Genomic DNA, 21,545 nt, shown 5'->3' with positions numbered 1-21,545 from the left:
TCATCTATTCTAGTATTTTGGGGGGTTTATCGAAATAAAATAACAGTTTTAAATACTACAGTGACAAAAAATTGAAGTACTAAAATGGAAAAACAGGTATAGTTGAAAGCTAAATCTTGAATAAAATCAAATATTTATAATAGTGAAAGAGATGCAAAACCACATCAAAAATGAGAAATGGTTTATGGGCTTCCCTTGATTTTGTTTCATTTGATTTTATGGTTTAAATATTATTACCATGAATTCTGATAAGGGGCGGGTGCTAACAGTTTATATACCGAAGATGATTAATTTCTGTTGACCGTGAATTTATTACTTTATTTTGTTCGTTTCTAAATATTGTCAACGTTCACTTAATGGGCAAAAAAGTAGTAGACAATTACATTAATTGAAAGGTATTTATCTTCTCTTCTGAAAACAGGTAATAAAAATCCAGACAAAACGAAACTTAAACAAGAAAAACAACAGTTTTCGAATAAATGAAAAGAACAAAATTTTTGCTTGCGGCAATAAGCAGACGTTGTACAGAATAATCAAACAGCTTTTTGCTTTTTGGATTTATGGGTATAATCCAAACCTTTTCCCTCTCCTTTCACCCCATCTTTGCCGACTCTCTTCGGTGCCTGACACCAAACAATAGGAATGATGTTAAGATTAAATCACTAAACGTAGGCAATGCACAGAATTCTCAGATAAACATAAAACCGGTTACCTCAGCAGAAAAGCTCTTGAGAGGATCCCTGCTTTTTCTGAATCTTTTCTTGGCTCCCTGGCGACGACTGGATTTGTTATCTCCCATCGCGGCTCTAGTAAGCTTGACCATTTTGCTGGCATCACGTGTCTTTTGGTCTAATAGATAGTCGGGCACATCACGAAGATGAGGTGCAGGAGGTTCCTTGCTCAGAACCTTATCATGTTTCAATAAATCTGGTACAGTACAAGTTCATATTCCGACATCAGGATTCAGGATTTTACAAGTGCATTAGAAATAAATGAAAGCATTAGCCTACTACGTTCATTACCTAGATCTCTCGGATTTACTTCAAAATGAGACTTCAACCTAAACAAACAGAAGCACGCAACTCAGAAAACGCAAGATTAAACTCTGCAACAAGGCTAAATTACAGGTTGACCTTTGATGTCTTTGACATCAGTAATTACTCACTTTTCAGAGTTGAGAATTTCATTCCTTAAATCCTGAGCTCGTGATTCTCTAACAGCAACTCTTGTCACACTCCTTGCCACATCCTGCAAGATTCCCCCTCTCAAAATAAGCAACATGCACTTAATCTATAAACCACGAAACAACTTGCTATATAATGAAGCTATCCACCCCAATTTTATAAAAGAAACCATGAATGATACATTGTGGACACTTAAGGAACCAAATAATATCACCTCAGCTCTGTATCGTAAAGACTCCACCGCATCCTTGGTCAACAGTGAAAATGGCATGATAGTATTTGTGCAAATGTCGTCTTCACCCAAGAAGGATTTAATTTCTTCAAAAATTTCCATCTCATCTGGTGAAACCTGTTAACGACGAAGGAATAATTGGCAAGAGCTATGAATAACAAGTTGAAATAAAATGTATTATGCAACAATCATAAACGTCATCCAGCACGTCCAGCTCACCATTATCAGATGCATCTAGCCTAAATACAGACAATATTAGCATTCTCTAATCAATGCCTGAGTGACATGACACCAAAAATTAAACAGTTTCCATGCCAAAATAAAAGATGTTGAAAATGGTAAAACAGAGTGCAGAGTGAATTCATATAAAATGCACCAGGATTAATAAGTCATTCAGCAAAAATAGCAGCCCCTACAGAAGTTATTTATAATTTAGTCAGGAAACTCACAAGGGAAACAGAAGCACCAGCACTATATGCTCTTCCAGTTCGTCCAATACGATGTACATATCCTGAAGCACTTGAAGGCATATCAAAATTTATAACCTGCTCAAGAAGGAATGTGGAAATAACAGTAAAATCAAAGTTTGGAAAAGAAAAAGAAAAAGGAAAAGAAAAGAAAAGAAGACAAACTCCACCTTGCGTGCAAAGGCCAGTAACTATAGTACAAAGCAAAATATGAAGATAAAAAAACTATCCTAAAACAGTAACAATTAACCATAAAACAACTGTTTAAAGCTTAAAATATTTTCTTTAAAAAAAGTGGGCTTACCGTGTAGACATTTTTGAAGTCAATTCCCCTCACAACACCAAACTCAGAGTCAATTTTTGGCTTAGCACCTTTTCTGGACTTCCTTGAGTCCATGTCTTTGTCCCTATTAACTTGTTCCTTCTCTTTTGTTTGGCTGTCATCAGTTGCAATCAAATAATCAAAAAGCCCAGCATTGAATTCCTGATAAAAGAGAGAAAAAACACAGGTCATAAGCAACTAAACTTACTATTGTTAGTAGATACAGCCAGGCAAACAATCACAACAGAGGTTGCAAATGGTATCATCAAAATTTTCATTTTTCAACTCTAGCATAACACAAATAAAAATACATATAAAATCAACTTTTTAAATCTAAATAAAGTTAATTGAAACAGGACTATTTAGTATACCTCCAGGATATGTAGACGAGAGTTCTGAGGCAACTCAGCATTCAATATAGCAGACCTGATTCCAAACTGCCACAGTAAACGTCATGAGAAATAGGTATACTGAATTAATGACTACAGGACAGGTTTTCTTATTTAGGAAGAACAGCAAAAATTAAAAAGTGCTCGAGCATCAGTAGCTAAACTTGACACAAATATTATAAAGTCAAAATAATGTACTTAAAAATAGAATAATTATGTCATACACATAGAAATCTCCATGAGATGCGTAAAAACTTAAAAAACCTAGGACTAATCTAAGATAGAGGTTTGATGCAACACACTTAGGGTATGCTTGGTTCAATGGAAAAGTGAAAGGATGAAAGAAGAGAGTGGAAAAGGGAAAAGGGAAAAGAAAATAAGTTTTGAGTGTGCTTGGTAAGAAAGAGAAGTGAGAGAAAAGAAAATAAGAAAGATGAATATTTCCATCTAGTGTATAAAAAAAGTCATTCCAAATTGGAATGATAAGAGAGAAAATGAAAGAGATAAGAGTGCAAATTAACAAGATTATGCATTTTTTTTTTTAAATTATTATTTTCTTTCCTCCTATTTTTCAACCTTACCAAGCAAAGTATGGAAAGAAAATGACTTTTTCTTTTCATTTTTCTATCTTTCCTACCAAGTACACTAATTCGGAAGAAAAAATATAGTTCATTTCTGTTTTCTCCTCTAATTTTTCATCTTTCTAATTTTTTTCACCCTACCAAGCAAAACCTTAGTCTTGACATTCAGCAAGAATGATATAAATCTACATTGCTCATTTGACATACTTTAAAACTATCCAAGTTGGCAATTACTTTCAATTTTATGATAGACACATAAATGGAAAGCATGCAAGAATTAAGCTAATTATTGAATAGTTAAGTTTAAGATGACAAAAAGAATACCTTTTCAAAGAATAGTTTCAATCTGAAACCAGCCCCAATAGTGTTAGTAAAAATCAAAACCTTCTTCAATACCAACTCTAACTTTAGGAGAGCAAGAACATAAAGTAACTTATCACTCGCACAGCACGAAATCTGAAAAACATAGGATAAAGGGGTAAAGGATCAGGAAGTATTTTGCTTGAACTACAAATAACTTTTGCAATCCATTAAAGAACAGGGAAGAATAATTTAGGTAAACCACTGTTCCAAATTTAGAGAAAAACCAACTAACTAAATGGAATAGCCTTAACAGTTTCCTAATAGTGGTTATAGGTTCATACCCAGAACTGCTGAACATTTTTTGAGATAACCTCATCCTTAACATCTACTTCTGACAGCGTCAAAACGAATGGATTGTGCAAAATCAGCTTTTTTAGTTGGTCAACATCAGGGCTGCCAAATACCAAATGCCAAAATAGATTGATCAGCAGGTATTGCCAATCTTAATGGAAAAAGAAAATTAGGAAATTTAAAATGCAGGTTTACATCGTATACATGCAGTGGCTGACAATCATTTAATCATCAAAACAAAATACAATTAGAAGGATGGATCTGATGAAATAAATCAATGGGCTCTAAAGAACAGTGAAAACGATTAACACAAACATTATAACCTGGTTTACAAAGAATACAAAGCTTACACAAATAACACACCTTGAGGTAGCAGACATTAGAAGGCATTGACAACTTCTAGGAATGGCAGGAGTAAGAGCTTTAAGATCATCTCCAAAGCCAAATTGCAACAAAAGATCAGCCTGTAAAAACAAATATCCATCAATGACCTCCTTGCATGTTTCATTAATAGAAAGTGCAAAGAAACAGCAAATGCAATATAGGTTACAGATTTACTCGACATATACTAACTACGTTAGAAAAGAGCAAGCATTTAAGGTATACAGTTCCATTCCTGATAACAGTATGACATGTTTGAAGTGTGGCTTGCAAATCATATGAGTACATACTTGCTCAAATCATAACTTCACTTATGATAAAAATAGCTGCATGAACAGAACTAACTTTAGAAAGTCGCTCTACATTTTACTCAAACCCTTACCTCATCAAGGACTAGAATTTCGAGTGATTCACTGATAGAAGCAGGCTGAAGTAATCCAGCAGCCAAGCAATCCCTTATGCACTTTGGCGTGGTTACCAAAATATCGGGAGGCCCTGCCAATGCAGCTCGCTGCAAGTTTAACAATATAAGGAAAAAAAAATTAGTAAAGGTGATTCAGTGCTAAAGCATAAGAATGATACATCTATAATCAAACCAACCAAATCAGAAGCTGGCATTCCACCGGTTAACTGCACAATTTTCAATTGAACTCTACATAGTTCAACCAATGATACGGCCTCTTTGTAGACCTGAAAACCAATTATACACGAGAATACCTAAAAGTTAATCAAATTATAATACCCAAACTACTACCTACTTGTTATTCACGAAACATAAATTGAAAATTTCCAATTCTACTACAAAAAGCTATTTCCTTTTCAAATGCATTTAACTAACCAAAGGAGTTTAAAAAATATATATCATGCCTGTTGACATAATTCACGCGAGGGCACGAGGATGAAACCGCCTGGAGCAAGCCGGGATTTTGAACCGGAATCCGACGGAAACAGCTTCTGAAGCAACGGAAGAAGATATGCAAAGGTTTTGCCAGTGCCTGTTCTAGCTTGAGCTACCACGTCTTTGCCTTGCTAATAACACGAGTTCGCCGTACCGAAAGCAATTAAACATCTATCAACGAAAAATAACTAAAATTAAGCAACTATTTGAACATGATATGAACTTACTAGAATGAGAGGGATTGCAACACGTTGAATCGGAAAAGGCTTGCCAACGTCTTTCTTGATAAGAGCTCGGAGTAATCGATGGTCGAGGCCCAAGTCGTCGAAGCTTTTCTCTTCTTCTTCATCTTCTACTTCCTCTTCCTTGCGCTCTACTTGTTTCTTTTCTTCCTCCTGGCTAGGTTTGGGGTCTTGCGGAGGCTTCTGCTTGTTCTTTTTAGCCATTTTTTTAAGGGAGGTTTTAGCTTCGACAACGAGAAATTAGGGTTTTGGAGAAAAAGCGGGAAGAGAGAGATATTAGAGGTATTGAGGTTTTAGAAGTGGATGGTAAATTGGTGATGATTTGTGAAGGTGGGTCAAAAGTGGAGCGGGTTATGAAATCAGGATCCACCTCATACAAACACCCGAACACAATAAATTTATAAATAAGATGGATTAATTTATATAAATTTTAAATTTTTCCACCAAATATCTTACAAACCAAAGCAAAACAAAAAACTAAACGGGGAGAGAAGAACGAGAGAACAGAAAATAATTAAAATGAAAACCAACAAAACATCATCTTCTCCATCTAGCAAAGCATCAGGCACTGTGTGTGTCAAACAAACCCAAAAAAATAAACGGCAAAAATCTTCCAAAGCTGACAATGAATTATCCGGAAAAAAAAATAGTTGAGATGGGCCACCCTATATCTGTATTTCTCAACTCCATCAATAATTAGAAAATGGGATATGGAGGTCGACTGCTCCGATGATTAGAATTGGCCACTTCCAAAGCTTTTAAAGGCGCATCTTCTACTCAGAACAAATCTCCTTCAGTTGGCATACCCTTAATAGCAATTGCATGCGCTGTTCCGTTCCCTTCTCTCACAATAAACTGGAATCGGCAAAAATAGAATTTCCTCCAAACTTTGCATCCTTCTTTCATGTACAAGTTTATTTCGAGAGAACCAAAGCGCCCAAATTGTAACGGCAATTACCCATTTTTCTGTTCCTATCAAAATTCTCCAATAGCTAACTCAACCACTCATTAAAATTTAAATTTTCCATTAAACTCGGCCACTGGACGTCTAACTTGGACCAAACTTGCGCAGCAAATAAACAATCTCGAATAGCATGAAACAATCCCAAACAGCATGAGTAGAAGATTTACACTAATGGTAACAACGCGGACAACTGTTATCAGAAATCAACCTCCTAAAAATGTAAGTTCTGAAAAGAAGGCACATAGTTTTGCACAAATTTCCAAATTGAAATGTGAATTTTTGAAGGACACTCTAAACTTCATATCTGCTTAAACATTTTTTGCTCATTGATGCTCGCATTAGAGTTCTCCAATAACATTTTATAATCACTCTTCACAGAATAGATACCAGAATTCTAGCTAAACCAAACTACTTTATCAGATTGATCAGTAGTAGGAATAGGTAAACTCATAATCTGGTCAGCTTCTTCTACCAAAAATGTTGAATGAATAAATCTCTATTCCAACGATTAGGTTCCTTCAGAATTAAATTAGCCACTCAATCCAAACCTGCCACCCTTTTAATAGAAATAGAGCGTTGATCTTTCCCCGGCAACCAATAGTCTTTCCATATTGACACTGATGTTCTAGACCCGATTCTCCACTTCAAACCAGAACCTAACAGGCCTTTCGCACACCAGATACTTTTCCAAACAAATGATGGATTCACTCCTAAAGAGGCTTCAAAAAAATTAGCTCCCTTATAGTACTTTGCCTTAAGCAAACACGCAAGTAAAGAACTCGGGTTTTCCATAAGCCACCAACCCTACTTAGCAAGAAGTGCGATATTGAACTTGGCCAAATCTCAAAACCCCATCCCACCCTCCTCTTTTGGTACAGACAGTTCCTTCCAGGAACACCAATGAAGCCCTTTTTTTTCCTGCTTTCTTTTGCCACCAAAATCAAGCCATGACCGTTTTCAAATCTCTACAAACGACTGACGGTAAAAAAAAACAATTCATAGCATACAGTGGAATAGCCTGGAGCACAGCTCTGATAAGAACCTCCCCCCCTCCTATAAAAAGTAATCTCGAGGTCCAACTTGAGACTCTTTTAATTAGCGTTTCTTTAAGTTCCTTAAAAGCTCTCTATTTGTTATGCCCCACCATTGAAGAGAGACCAAGGTATTTATCCATATTTAGATTCCGATTAACCCCCCAAACCCTACAACCCTCCTCTTTGTTAAACTGATCGACATTGGAACTGAAAAAATCCCTGACTTGTCGAAGTTGACTTCTTGGCCAGAACAGTTGGCATAAACCTCTAAAATATCTTTGATAACCATTGCTTCATTGACAGAAGCATTCCAAAGGTAAGGCTATCATCTGTAAAAAATAAATGGGTGATTCGTGGTGCTTGCCTACTAACCCGAAAGCCATTAAGAACTCCCCTTGTAGTAGCCATTCTAAGAAAAGTCGACAAGCCTTCACCACATATAAGGAATAAATAAGGACTAATAGGGCCCCCTTGGTGAATACCTCGAGATGGGAAATATGAATCCCCCACCTCCCCATTCATAACCATAAAATACGAGACCAATGTCACACAAATTTTAACTTTCTCAATCCACCTATCCGAAAACCCATCCTTCGAAGCATAACATGCATAAAATTCCATTCAATCCGATCATAAGCTTTACTCGTATCAAGTTTTAAAGCAAATGACCCCTTTCTCCCTATTTGTTTTCTCTTCATAGAATGTAAAGTTTCATATGCAGCTATGATATTATCCGTAATGAGTCTTCACTGTTAACATTAATGAAAGACAATTAATAATAGTTGCCATTAACATTAATGGGAGATAATAAAAAATGACAACCACCAACTTTGGAAAAGTAGCATGGGATAATTTTTTTTTGGTCCTTGAGATAATGGGCTATTTATAGTTTGGTCCTTGAACCTCAACTATAAATAGGCCTTCTCATTTCTCATTTCATCATCCCAACCAATCTTTCACTCTTAGATTTCTCTCTTCTCCCATTTGAGAATTCTTAAGGAATTCTATTTGTTTGTAATATTTTGGAGATAGTAAAGTTATCATCTGGTGTTAGTACCCGAGGACGTAGGTATAATTTACCGAACCTCGTTAAAACTCTTGTGTTCTTTTTTTGTCCTATTTTTCTTTCAATATTTAAGGGTATAATAGTAGTATTTAATTGTGCTATTAAATTACTATAAAAGGGATATTCTGACTAAGGAAAGACTTGGTATTTAAGAGATCCTTGTGATCCACCTCTCTTTCCTGGAATTAAACTTTGTGTGATTTTTTAGTACAATAATTTACACGCTTCCGACCCTATTGGAACAACAAGTGGTATCAAGAGTCGAAGGTTAATCGTAGTATGCTCTGTGGTTGCGCTTTAAACCGATCTTCCACATCGTAAAAGATTTCCTTAGGTATATTGAAAGATTATGGAGAAAGCGGTCGGTGTAGGAGCTTCAACATCGCCCATATGGACAAGACCGACAATTGCAAATGCAAGATTGGCCGTGGAGATCTTTGATGGCACGGGCCATTTTGGTATGTGGCAAAGTGAGGTTCTAGATGCCCTTTTTCAGCGAGGTCTAGACATTGCCATTGATGAAGAGAAACCAGATGATGTACGGGAGAAAGATTGGAAGGCGATCAATCGGTTGGCATGTGGCACAATTCGATCATGCCTTTCTCGAGAGCAGAGGTATGCTTTTTCAAAGGAGACTTCGCAAATAAGTTGTGGTGGCACTTGAAGAAAATTTTTAAAGAAAAACAGTCAAAATAAGCTCCACTTGAAGAAAAGACATTTAGCTTCACATACGTCCCAAGTACCACAATGAATGATCACATCACCAAATTTAATCAGTTAGTCACCGATTTGCTGAATATGGATGAGACATTCAAAGATGAAGATTTGGCTTTGATCTTTGTTGGGGTCACTTCACGAGGAGTTTGAGTTCCTAGAAACTACTCTACTTCATGGCGAGTGATATATCTCGGCGAAGTCATGCGGCTTTATACTGATTATGAGCAGAGAAAGAAGGACAAACAGAAAAACTCAATCGAGATACTGAAGCTTTAGTAGTCCGAGGTCGTTCATACACTCGGAAGAAAACTCGAAGGGAGATCAAAGTCAAAGTCCGGACTCGGGAAAGATGAATGTGCCTTTTGTCATGAGAAAGGCCACCGGAAGAAAAATTGTCCAAAGTTGAAGAATAAGGGAAAAGTCATTGTAGATGTTTGTGTTGCAAAGCATGATACTAGTGACTCGAACTATCACTGGTTGCATCATCATCGTCATTCCATTCAGATGAGTGGATTTTGGATTCGGGTTGTACCTATCATATGTCCCCTAACCGGGAGTGGTTCTCTGATTTAGTAGAACTAAATGGAGGAGTTGTTTATATGGGCAATGATAATGCCCAGAAAAGCTGTTGGGATAGGTTCAATCCAATTAAAGAATCAAGATGGATCAACCAGAGTTCTGACTGATGTTCGGTATGTGCCCAGTTTGAAGAAAAATCTCATCTCATTGGGAGCCTTGGAATCCAATGGTTCAGTTGTTACTATGAGAGATGGGGTTTTGAAAGTGACATCTGGCGCACTTGTGATATTAAAGGGCATCAGGAAAAATAACTTGTATTACTACCAAGGTAGTACAGTTATTGGAACAGTCGCTGCAGCTTTCGGTAACAAAGACTTGGACTTAATGCAGTTGTGGCATATGAAGTTGGGGCATGCCAGCGAAAAATCCTTGCAAATTCTGGCAAAGCAAGGATTGTTGAAAGATGCAAAGGCTTGCAAATTAAAATTTTACGAGCATTGTGTTCTGGGAAAGCAAAAGAAAGTGAAGTTCGGCACTGCTATCCATAATACAAAAGGTATTTTGGAATATATTCACTCAGATGTGTGGGGGCCTTCCAAAACACCTTCGTTGGGAGGAAAACACTACTTTGTTACCTTTGTTGATGACTTTTCCAGAAGAGTTTGGGTGTATACCATGAAAACTAAGGATGAAGTGCTTGGAGTTTTTCTTAAATGGAAAACTATGATCGAAAACCAGACTGGCAAGAAAATCAAGCGGCTTAGAACGGACAATAGAGGCGAATATAGAAGTGATCCGTTCTTCGATGTGTACCAAGAGTATGGTATTGTTCGACACTTCACGATTAGGGATACACCGCAGAGAATGGAGTGGCAGAGCGTATGAATCGAACATTCTTGGAGAAAGTTCGATGTATGTTGTCCAATCTTTGGGTTGGGCAAGCAATTTTGGTCGAGGTCATGACATACGCCGCCATCTTGTTAATCGTTTGCCATCATCTCAGATTAGAAAGAAAAACTCCTATGGAGGTATGGTCTGGAAAACCGCTCTGATTATGATTCCTTACATGTGTTTGGATCCACCGCATATTACCATGTGAAGGAGTCAAAGTTAGATCCGAGGGCAAAGAAAGCTCTCTTTATGGGAATCACTTACGGGTGAAGGATTTCGTCTTTGGTGCTTAGACACAAAGAAAATGATCTGTGTGAGATGTTACCTTTGATGAATCGCCACATTGAAAAGGTAGCAGATAAAGATATTCAGACGAGCGATACTCCACAAGGTGGAGTGTACTCCAAAACAGTGGAGTTTGAGCGGATGGGGATTTTCCAGTTAATAAGTCTAATTCTCCACCACAATGGAGGAATTAGAGGTTGAAGAGGTTCGACCCAAGAACCATTAAGTACACCAGAACCGATTGCGATTGCAAGGCCAAGGAGAGAAATTCAAACCCGCTCGATTCTTCGATATGGTGGCCTACGCCTTCCGTTGTTGATGATGATATTCCTATCACTTATCAAGAAGCAATGCAAAGCTTAGAAAGTGATAAATGGAAAAGCGCCATGGATGAAGAAATGCAATCTCTCCTGAAGAACAATACTTGGGAGTTGGCGCAATTACCGAAAGGTAAAAGGGCAATCGGATGCAAGTGGGTATTCGCAAAGAAAGATGGATCTCCTAGCAAGAAAGATGTTCGCTACAAGGCAAGGTTGGTAGCTAAAGGCTATGCTCAGAAGGAAGGAATTGACTACAATAATGTATTTTCCCCTGTTGTGAAGCATTCCTCCATTAGAATTTTGTTGGCCTTGGTAGCACAGTTGAATTTGGAGCTAGCTCAACTTGATGTTAAGACGGCTTTCTTGCATGGTGAGTTAGAAGAGGTGATCTATATAACTCAGCCCGAAGGATACAAAGATGCTGGTGGTAGAAATTGGGTTTGTAAGCTGAACAAATCGCTATATGGATTGAAGCAATCCCCGAGGCAGTGGTACAAGCGATTTGATAGCTTTATGAAAAGGCAGAAATACACAAGAAGCAAATATGACAATTGTGTGTATTTGCAAAAGCTACATGACGGATCTTTCATTTATCTACTCTTGTATGTTGATGATATGTTAATCGCTTCGAAGAGCCAAAAAGAGATAGATAAGCTAAAGGCTCAGTTGAATCAAGAGTTCGAGATGAAAGATCTAGGTGAGGCCAAGAAGATTCTCGGCATGGAGATAAGTAGAGATAGACAGAGAGGCAAGCTTTGCTTGAATCAGAAGCAATATCTGAAAAAGGTATTACAATGTTTTGGTGTAAATGAAAACACAAAACATGTAAGTACCCCACTTGCTTCTCATTTGAAACTTAGTGCTCAATTATCTCCGCGAAGAAGAAAGAGAATATATGGCAAAAGTCCCATATGCAAATGCAGTTGGGAGTTTGATGTATGCGATGGTGTGTACGCTGTGACGACATTTCACAAGTCGTTAGAGTTGTGAGCGGTATATGCATGATCCTCGAAAAGGACATTGGCAAGTCAGAAATGGATTCTACGGTATCTTGAAAACCGTAGATGTTGGTTTAATTTTGAACAGGATGAAGCACTTGGTCAGTTTGTAGTTGGATATGTTGATTCCGACTTTGCTGGTGATTTAGATAAACGTCGTTCAACTACGGGGTATCTGTTTACTCTTGCGAAAGCCCCAGTGAGTTGGAAGTCTACCTTACGATCTCATGATGAGTCGTGTCTACTACTGAGGCGTAATATATGGCGATTCTGAAAGTCATTAAGGAGGCTATTTGGCTTAATGGATTGTTGAAAGACTTGGGAGTTGATCAAAGTCACATTAGTCTATATTGTGACAGTCAGAGCGCTATTCATTTAGCGAAAAATCAAGTCTATCATTCAAGAACCAAGCATATCGACGTAAGATATCACTTTGTCTTTGGAAGTCTTTGAAAAAGGAAAAATTCTACTTGAAGATTCCGACAATGCAGATAATCCCGCAGATATGATGACCAAGGTGGTAACAACAATCAAGTTTAATCATTGTTTGAACTTGATTGACATCCCGAGAATTTGAGCACCTTCAGTGTATGGCGCCGAGAGCGCATTTGTAAACACTACAAAAGATAGCTTTATCGAATTTGGGGAGTTGAAGGAAGTGTGTGAAGATGTGATTATCCTAATCAAATCTTCAAGGTGGAGATTGTTAACATTAATGGAAGACAATTAATAATGGTTGCCATTAACATTAATGGGAGACAATCAAAAATGACAACCACCAATTTTGGAAAAGTGGCATGGGATAATTTTTTTTTGGTCCTTGAGATAATGGGCTATTTATAGTTTGGTCCTTGAACCTCAACTATAAATAGGCCTTCTCATTTCTCATTTCATCATCCCAACCAATCTTTCACTCTTAGATTTCTCTCTTCTCCCATTTGAGAATTCTTAAGGAATTCTATTTGTTTGTAATATTTTGGAGATAGTAAAGTTATCATCCGGTGTTAGTACCGAGGGCGTAGGTATAATTTACCGAACCTCGTTAAAACTCTTGTGTTCTTTTTTTTGTCCTATTTTTCTTTCAATATTTGAGGGTATAATAGTAGTATTTAATTGTGCTATTAAATTACTATAAAAATGATATTCTGACTAAGGAAAGACTTGGTATTTAAGAGATCCTTGTGATCCACCTCTCTTTCCTGGGAATTGAACTTTGTGTGATTTTTTAGTACAATAATTTACACGCTTCCGACCCTATTGGAACAACATTCACGGGATAAAAGCACTTTGTGCTTCATCAATATACAAATGGAGAATCTTTTGAAACCTATTCACCAGCATCTTTGAAATAATTTTATATAAAATATTACAAAGACTAATAGGTCTAAATTGAGTCATGCACCAAGGAGAACTGACATTGGGAATTAAAACAAGTCTTATGTTGTTAATTTCATCCATATTATGCAAACCCTGCAACGTCTCAATAAAGAAATCAACCACATCTTTGCCCACGATATGCCAAAACATTTGGTAGAAAATCGCCCCTATCCCATCTTCGCTAAAAGCTTTTAGCAGGCTCATGGCTTTAAAATCCGAACACACCTCTTCATATGTAAAATTCTTCTCAAGGTCCACGTTCATCTGCTGAGAAATACATGGCTTCAACACCTTCCAAAATTAAGCTTGGACCTCCAACACTTTTCGCTTTAAAAAGAGAAGTAGAATAATCAGTGGCCAGCCGTAATAAAGCAGATAGCTCGCATGAGTATTACCCTCGCCATCCACTAACTCTTTCACATTATTCCTCCTATGTCGATTCGTTGCCGATTGGTGGAAAAAATGGGTATTCCTATCCCTATTTTTCAGCCAATTCACTCTAGCTCTCTGTTCCTAATAAAGCTCCTCCCTATCTGCCTCCATATTAACCTATAGCTTGGTCTCTACAATTTCCCCCAAAATCTCATCTGTAGGGACTTCTTCATTTAGTTGAAGCAACTATTTTTCCAACTATTTTTTCGTGATAGACTTCTTTTTTTTTAATTCCCTTGAACCATTCCTCAAGGCCCATACCCATAGCCTTTATCTTATTTGAAACAGTCCTCACACTCTCAGTCCAAATTCTTCACATCCCTAATTTACTCAAGTCCTCCAGCAACCACGGAGCTTCAAATCTAAACTGCCACTGCTTCGAATGTTGATTCCTAAAATTTGAATTAAACAACAGAGGGCAACGGTCTAAAAATGCATGAGACAGATGACTTAATTTAAAATTAGAAAATAAATCCCATCAAGGATGATTCGCAATACCTCTATCAAGGCATTCCCGAATATTATTAATTCTTGTGCATCATTTTTTCCAAGTAAACCACTGACCATTGAAACCAATATCAGTGAGAGAACAGTCATTCATAACTTTCCAAAATCTACACATTTGTCTTTCTCTCCTTGGTCGCCCCCCTTTCTTCTCAAATGAATATGCAATTTCATTGAAATCTCCAATAACAACCCAAAGAATCTGTGGGGAATCATTCAAAGTACGTAGCAAATTCTAAGATGTTTCTCGCAAATTTTCCTCTGGTGCTCCGTAAAACCCCGTACATCTCTAAGTTTTCCCCTTTGAGTCCTCATCAATCATAACGTTAATGTGCCTACTTGAAAAAGAGTGAAGGAGATTTTGCAATCATTATTCTAGCCTAACGATAAACCCCCACTTCTACCATTTAAATCGACATCAATTCCATTAAAAAAGCCACACTTATGTCTGACCTTCTCCATCTAATAACCTTGAAGTTTTGTCTCAATTAAAAGCACCACCGTGGGACTTATATCTTTCAGCCTATGCCGGAGACGATTGACAGTTCGGGGCCTCCCCAAGCCTCGAACATTCTAGCTTAGGAGCTTCATTGCTCCCGGCTGGCCTGTTTAGTAAGGCCTGTTGATCTTGAATTATTGTGTACTTGCAAAGAAGTAACAAAAGTTTCATTCGAATCAGAATCAGAAACTCATGAAAAAATATGGTGAATTCAGGGTCTTTTGAGTCCATCACTGTGCATTATTGGACTATTAGCTTCTTCATAGGCTACCATCTCCTCATCAAACTCGTCATTGCTTTGGATCATAGCCCCAAGTTTTATTGGGCCTATATTAACAATAGCCTTTCCTTTGTCTTTCACAGAAGCAGAAATAGAATCTTTTTTACTAATCCCCCAATTAACGCCTTTAATTATTAGATTTGATGTTAGAATCTCCACTTTCCTTCTTTCCCCTATTGATATTGTGTTACCAAAATTAGAAAAATTCTCTCCTTCGTCTTCCACAAGCCATTTACTCTTTCATGACTGGTTCTTCCTTGATTGAGCGCGTAAAGGAATATCCCACTTAAAAACACTGTTCTGACTGTGGCTGGATAACTCTCAACGGACAAAAACTCTCTTCATGTCCTAATTTGCCACATAAAAAAAAAATAAAGTCAGCTTTTCATACTTAAAACGAACATAGATTCTCCATTTTTAAGCGCAATCCTCTTTTTTTCTTTTGAGAGGCTTCCTAACATCCACTTTCACCCTGACTCACATAAAGCGCTTATATCCCAACTGAACAACAGCAGAATCATACTCAATGAATTCCTATGAAATTTCCCAGCTGATGAGCCACAGCATCTGTCATAAAGCCAAGAGGGAGATCATGTATTAATATCCAAAAATCCACCCAATGCAACTTAACACTTAAAGGATCCTCGCCTTGTTTCAATCGATTAAGAATTAGTAGATGAGAATTGAAATTCCATGGCCTGTTCTTTATTACTCGCCCTACATCCACTTCATAATAAAAATGAAATAAGTCTCTTTCCCTCCTAGATCAGAGATTGAAACACCCCTATTGGATGCCAAACACTTGCCAACGTCAAACGCATTGCTTGAAAATGAACAACACTAGAAGTAAGAAATACTCCCACTAAACAATTCACATAAGAGATCTCTTGATTTATCTCCTCCCTCTCCAATTGAATAATTTCGTCTTCTTCATCATCCAAAGAAAGCCCCACAATTAAAAATAACTTTTAGAAAATAAAAATATATAAAATTAAAAATAATAAAAAATTGTTTTCATTTTTCCATTAAAAATGTTATATGTAAAAGTGAAAATGATGAAAATAAGTATTTTTAATTATAAAGAAATTGGCCTTAGTTTAAATTCATATAAACCTAAAAAATTATTTTTAATAGTTTGTCAAATATTAAATTTGGTGTCTCGATTCGAATTAATAAAAATCAAAATATTTTATTTTATTTCTCATGTTTCTATTAAAAAAAAGTTACCAAACATGTTTTTATTAATAAAATTTTATTTTTATTTCTAAAAAAGTCAACTTTTGAAATCTTGTAAATTAACAAAGGAAATTGCATTAACTAAATTTCAACTTTTATAATTAAGAAGCCAAATAGAGGACTTAATTACTGTTTTAAAAGTGGATGTTAAAATGATAAATAAATCATTTAATTTTAATTAAACATTTTAAATTTAGGATAAATATAAAATTATACACAAATTTTGATTCAATATGTTATATCATATATAAATTTAGATTTTGTTTGATTTTAAATATAAAATTTTGATTTGATTGCATAATTTTATATTGATATATTACATATACAAATAATTATATTAACTCAATATGAAAATAAATGTATGTATGCATTTATTTAAATGTGCACAATTCAATTAAAATCAAAGTTTTATATATACATATGAACCACAATTCAAACTTCATATATATAATTGCTCCAAATCAAAATTCATGTAATAAATTACACATTGAACCTATAAATTTGATATTTATCTCTCTTTTTAACTCTAATGAAAATAAAATTTGAATCCATCTCAAAATTTCCACTTACCAATTCTTTTTTTAATTTTTTTAAATTAAGGTGTTTGGTAAACAAATTTTTGGGTATTTTTTAGTTGATTTAGGCATAAATGGAGGATTGGGTAGTCAAATCCTCTAATTGTAATATTTGGTGATAGAGGTTTATAAATGTTTGTTGAGCTAAAACCTCCAAAACAAAAAATGCAAGGATAGACAACTTTTTTCACAACTGATTATGAATAAGATATGTGCAATGATATATCAACCATACTTACTAAAAAGTTATTCCATTTGCCACATGCTCCAAAACCTAATAGGGGTGTCAATATGTCAATAACCTCCATTCTTCCATTTTCACTTTTAGCTTCAAAGTCCAAAATAAATCTTAAAAAAAAAAACCATCTATCGTGAATCTACAAAAATCTAACTATGAAAATTCATTTGCAAGATGATTTCATCCGGTAAGATTAGTTATTTCTATCATTTTAAATTGTTGTACTTTTTCTCTGGCCTTTATTTGTCGAATTTTTTTGCCCTTGTAAATCGATGACATCACTACTAGTTTGTTGGCAACTAGACAATAATGTCATGTTTCTTAAATATTTGTTTTTATCTATTTCTTGAATATTTATATACTTTTAATTTACTTTCAAGTTACTTGCGTAAAATGATTTCTTATGTAACTTTATATTAATTGAAATATGCTACTTGACAAATTTATTCGAAAAGTGATATAATTATCACCAATTTATATGCTAAGAACATGACACAATTATCACTAAGAATATAGTTTACAATAATATTGGTACACTATTAATATTTATCAATTTCCATAAGGTTATAAAGAAATTTGTTTATTTAAAATTTCAAAAGTATTTACTAATTAATTCCTATAATGGGTGTTTTAATTCTTTGGTAATTGTGTTTTATTTTAATAATAAATATTTAAGAATAAAATATTATATGCATTTATTTGTATTTTACGGATATGAACTAAGTTTTAGTCAAACACTTTTAGATAAATAATTAATAAAATTAATTAGTCAAATCAATTAATAAAATAAATTAATTAAACAAACCATTGCAATCAATAATCGACCAATAAATTTATTAATAGATGATGGAGGATTTTAAATAAAGATGTCACCTTAGACACAAAAGACAAGTGGATTTTAGGTGAGAAAAGTAGATAAATGAATTGTTGGAGTAAAAATCAAATGAAGAAGCAAAGATGAGATAAAGAAATGAATGAATAAAACAACCCTAAATTTTCATTAGAATTCACCTGAGCATGTTATTCAGGGTCACTGTAAAATGGTTTCGGATCACTTTTCCAAAATTTAAAAATTAAAATGTTAATCATCAAGGTCAATAATAAAATGCAATAAATGTATGGTTTCTCCTTTTTGTTGCGCCCATAGATTAGAGACTTCAACATTGAATTCCATTTCCCAAAATTAAGCAGAAACCAGCAGGGGAAGTGTCTACCAAGTAGCAAAAAACCAGTGTTAAGATTGGATCCACTTTAAATCTTATAATTACTTCATATTTACTCACAAATTTATACATTCTTGAAAATAAATGTTATAGAGAATCCTAAAATCGTTAAACACAAAAAAGATCATAAAAACCCAGAAAAGGCAACTCCTTTAGGAAATTAAAGATTAAACCCAAACCTCACTTAAAAATTGAGAAGAAAGAAAAGGATTTAATTAAAAGCATACCTGGAATTTTCAGTCTCCCCCCCCCCCCAATTTTAGATCAGTAATTAATCTTAGATTCAAGCTTTTAATAATCAGGCATAGGGTGACTCATCTTCCCTTCTTCGGCAGACATCTTTTCATCTCTAATCTTCAACCAGATACAAACTCCTGTAAAACTAAGCACCAAACTAGCAAGCCCACTTCCTAACCCGATCCCAACAATGGCCAAAACTGACAACCCTTTGCTTTTCATGGGTGGTAAAGGGTATCCATAAAGATCCTTATTGCCTTCAAAAGAAGTGACATTGAAACTCGGCTGGTTCCCACTTCTGTTCCCTAAAGAGGCTGGTATTGGCCCCGAAAGCTTGTTGTAAGAAACATCAAAAGCTGACAACCGTGATAGAAAGCCTAATTGTTGAGGAATCTGACCGGTGAGTAAATTGTCATGAAGATCAATGACGTTTAAATAAGCACATAAGGTAATCTGCGGAGGGATCACGCCTTCGAGTTGGTTCGATGAAAGGTTCAGCACTGCCAGGTTGAGTAAATACTGCAATTCTTGGGGGATGGGGCCTGAGATGGAATTTGAAGACAAGTCAAGTGACTGAAGATTAGTGCAGTTGGAAAGGAAAGGTGAGATAGAGCCTTGAAGAGAGAGGTTTGTAAGGGAAAGCTTGTAGATTCGACCATTGTTGCAAGTGGCACCAGGGAGATAAGAAGTGAAACCGTTGCAAGGGTTAGCGAAGTTGGGTTTGGTCCAGTTTTGCAGGTTCTTCAAAGGGTCTTTCAAAGTTTGGCTAACGTGGGTTAAACAAGCCTCGTCGTTTGGATCTGGTGAAGCCAATGGAAGAGCGGCGGAGGTTAGCAGGAAGAGAATAATTAGCATATCCATGGAACAAAACCCCAAAAACTTGGTCAGCAGATGGCAAGGAAATGTAAAGTGGAAAAAAAACAGGTCAATCCTCCTTGGGTTGCAGTGGTACAAGGTAGCAACAAAGGAGACAGAGGGAAAGAGACCGAATACTGTTGGATGAAATTGAGGCCAAAGCGAGAGAGAGACAAGAGAAGGTGGGGGCTGAGAGCTGCACAACTGAGGGCTTAGGATAGTGACAAAACGGATTAGAAAGGGGGAAAAAGGTGAAAGAAAGGGAATAGAAGTAGAGGATTTGGTCATTTAACTTTTGTTGGGAGATGGGTCATGGGAGGGGCAATTGTGATTGTCTTGTAGTTGTGTCGTGGAAGGATTGATTGAAACTTAGAAACGTTGAATTGAAGGAATATTAGTCCATGACAAACAATGATGGAATTAGAAGCTTTTAGCCTATGTGTTCCACCATTAATGCTATATTTTCTTTTCCTTATGATGGGAAACTGTGACCCATCAGATGTTGAATCAACTGTAATAAATTTTCAGCTTACTAATTATATCATATAAACGGAGTAAGAGAATTAAGTGTGAAGTATCATCTCTTCCAAATGGAAGACTTACATATTTTATTTATTTGTTTGCTTGCTTTTCCATTTGCCATTTACTCCCTTTTGGTCAATTCTCATTTTTCATGTTTTAATTTGATTGAAATCTATGTACTATTTCTTTTCTTTAATATAAAATTAATAATTTCAATTTCTCCAAAATTATAATTTTTTTACTATTGATTATATTAATTATCTTATTATCGATTAATGGTTTTGTTAATACTTTTTATTTATTTCTTTACTAATATTAATGATTTTTATTTATTTCAGTTACATAATTTATTGAAACTACTTTTGCCTTTAAAGAATACCTTACAATATTAAATGCAAGTTTTGACCCCAAAAAATAAAAAGGGAAGAAGCATTAGATTCAGACATCACTTAGTGACTAATGTCACTCACACATTCATTTCTAACCATTTTCAAATTAATTCATTAAAAATATTGTAGGGACTCAGTAGATGGTTAGAAAACCTAGTGAGATGCGACAATTCAATTAAAATAAGGGCTGGAACCCAGGGGTAGGGGGAAGGAGTGTGGGGTTTGGTTGGCTGAAGTGAATGCCTATAAGCCATCACATTTTTTGGGGTTCCATTCCATTCTTGCATTCTCTCAAAAATGGGGTTTTTCCTTACCATGAAAATGAAATATCCCCCAATCACCCTTTCTTTTTCTTCTGCTTTTTCTGCTGTAAATTGAGGCCTCAACTCAAAGCCTTAGGGATGCATCCCAGCTCCTATGAGTCGCAATCTTTAGGCAAATAATAATAATAATAATATCCAACTGAAAGTAATTTGACTGAAAGATTATTTGGATAAGCCTCTCGTTTACTTTTCAACTACACTGAGTTATTTTTCAGCAGACGTCCAGTACATAGGCAGTACCTTCAATAGAGATCAAAATTTTCATTTTACCCTTTAATTTATTATTTATACTATTATTTAATTTTCTACTACAAAAATACGAAAAATATTTTTCGTAATTAAAAAATTATATTATTTGAATATGCTTTAATCTTTTCATATTAACAAAAGCTAATCAAAAATTGCATACAGAAGATTTAAACTCAATTGGTAAAATTTTAAATGTACCACTCAACTAATGTTTCATTTTAATGTATTTTATAATTTTTTATTTTAATATACATAATTTATTATCTCCAACAGTTGTATTAATAATGTTATTATTAAGTTAGTATCACAAGTCAATTCAATGCTAACTTACAATTGATGACAACATGATGATAAATACTTGTAGTGTATTTAGTATTGTTAATCGATATATTTATGTATTTAAATTTTGTTTTACTCACAATTTAATCTTTTTTTTTTAATTTTGAAATTGTACATGTAACA

At 35.3% G+C, this 21,545-nt stretch overlaps 2 protein-coding genes across 3 annotated transcripts; both read right to left on the bottom strand.

Moving 5' to 3' along the window:
* Positions 1–291: 291 nt before the first annotated feature.
* On the bottom strand, positions 292–6,254 carry LOC108470709 (DEAD-box ATP-dependent RNA helicase 16). The gene is made up of 15 exons (XM_017772144.2): positions 5,336–6,254; positions 5,078–5,239; positions 4,811–4,900; positions 4,593–4,721; positions 4,193–4,293; positions 3,820–3,931; positions 3,500–3,631; positions 2,577–2,642; positions 2,188–2,367; positions 1,866–1,961; positions 1,399–1,533; positions 1,166–1,248; positions 1,023–1,060; positions 713–927; positions 292–623 (listed from the first exon to the last, which is right to left on the bottom strand). The coding sequence occupies exons 1-15, from the start codon at positions 5,552–5,554 to the stop codon at positions 534–536; spliced, it is 1,848 nt and encodes a 615-aa protein (XP_017627633.1). The 5' UTR covers positions 5,555–6,254; the 3' UTR covers positions 292–533.
* Positions 6,255–18,279: 12,025 nt separating this feature from the next.
* On the bottom strand, positions 18,280–19,973 carry LOC108472967 (receptor-like protein 44). Of its 2 annotated transcripts, none has more exons than XM_017774535.2 (2): positions 18,736–19,973; positions 18,280–18,495 (listed from the first exon to the last, which is right to left on the bottom strand). In XM_017774535.2, the coding sequence occupies exon 1, from the start codon at positions 19,886–19,888 to the stop codon at positions 18,800–18,802; it is 1,089 nt and encodes a 362-aa protein (XP_017630024.2). In that variant the 5' UTR covers positions 19,889–19,973; the 3' UTR covers positions 18,280–18,495; positions 18,736–18,799. The 2 variants fall into 2 exon arrangements, with proteins under 2 accessions (XP_017630024.2, XP_052878024.1); XM_053022064.1 differs by lacking the exon at positions 18,280–18,495 and having other exon boundaries at positions 18,533–19,287; positions 19,402–19,972.
* Between the last annotated feature and the right edge of the window lie 1,572 nt (positions 19,974–21,545).

Source organism: Gossypium arboreum, chromosome 11, assembly GCF_025698485.1.
Source record: "Gossypium arboreum isolate Shixiya-1 chromosome 11, ASM2569848v2, whole genome shotgun sequence".
In the NCBI taxonomy this organism is placed as follows: domain Eukaryota; kingdom Viridiplantae; phylum Streptophyta; class Magnoliopsida; order Malvales; family Malvaceae; genus Gossypium; species Gossypium arboreum.
Note: the sequence above shows the minus strand (reverse complement) of the source record. Positions and strands in the feature narration are given on the sequence as shown.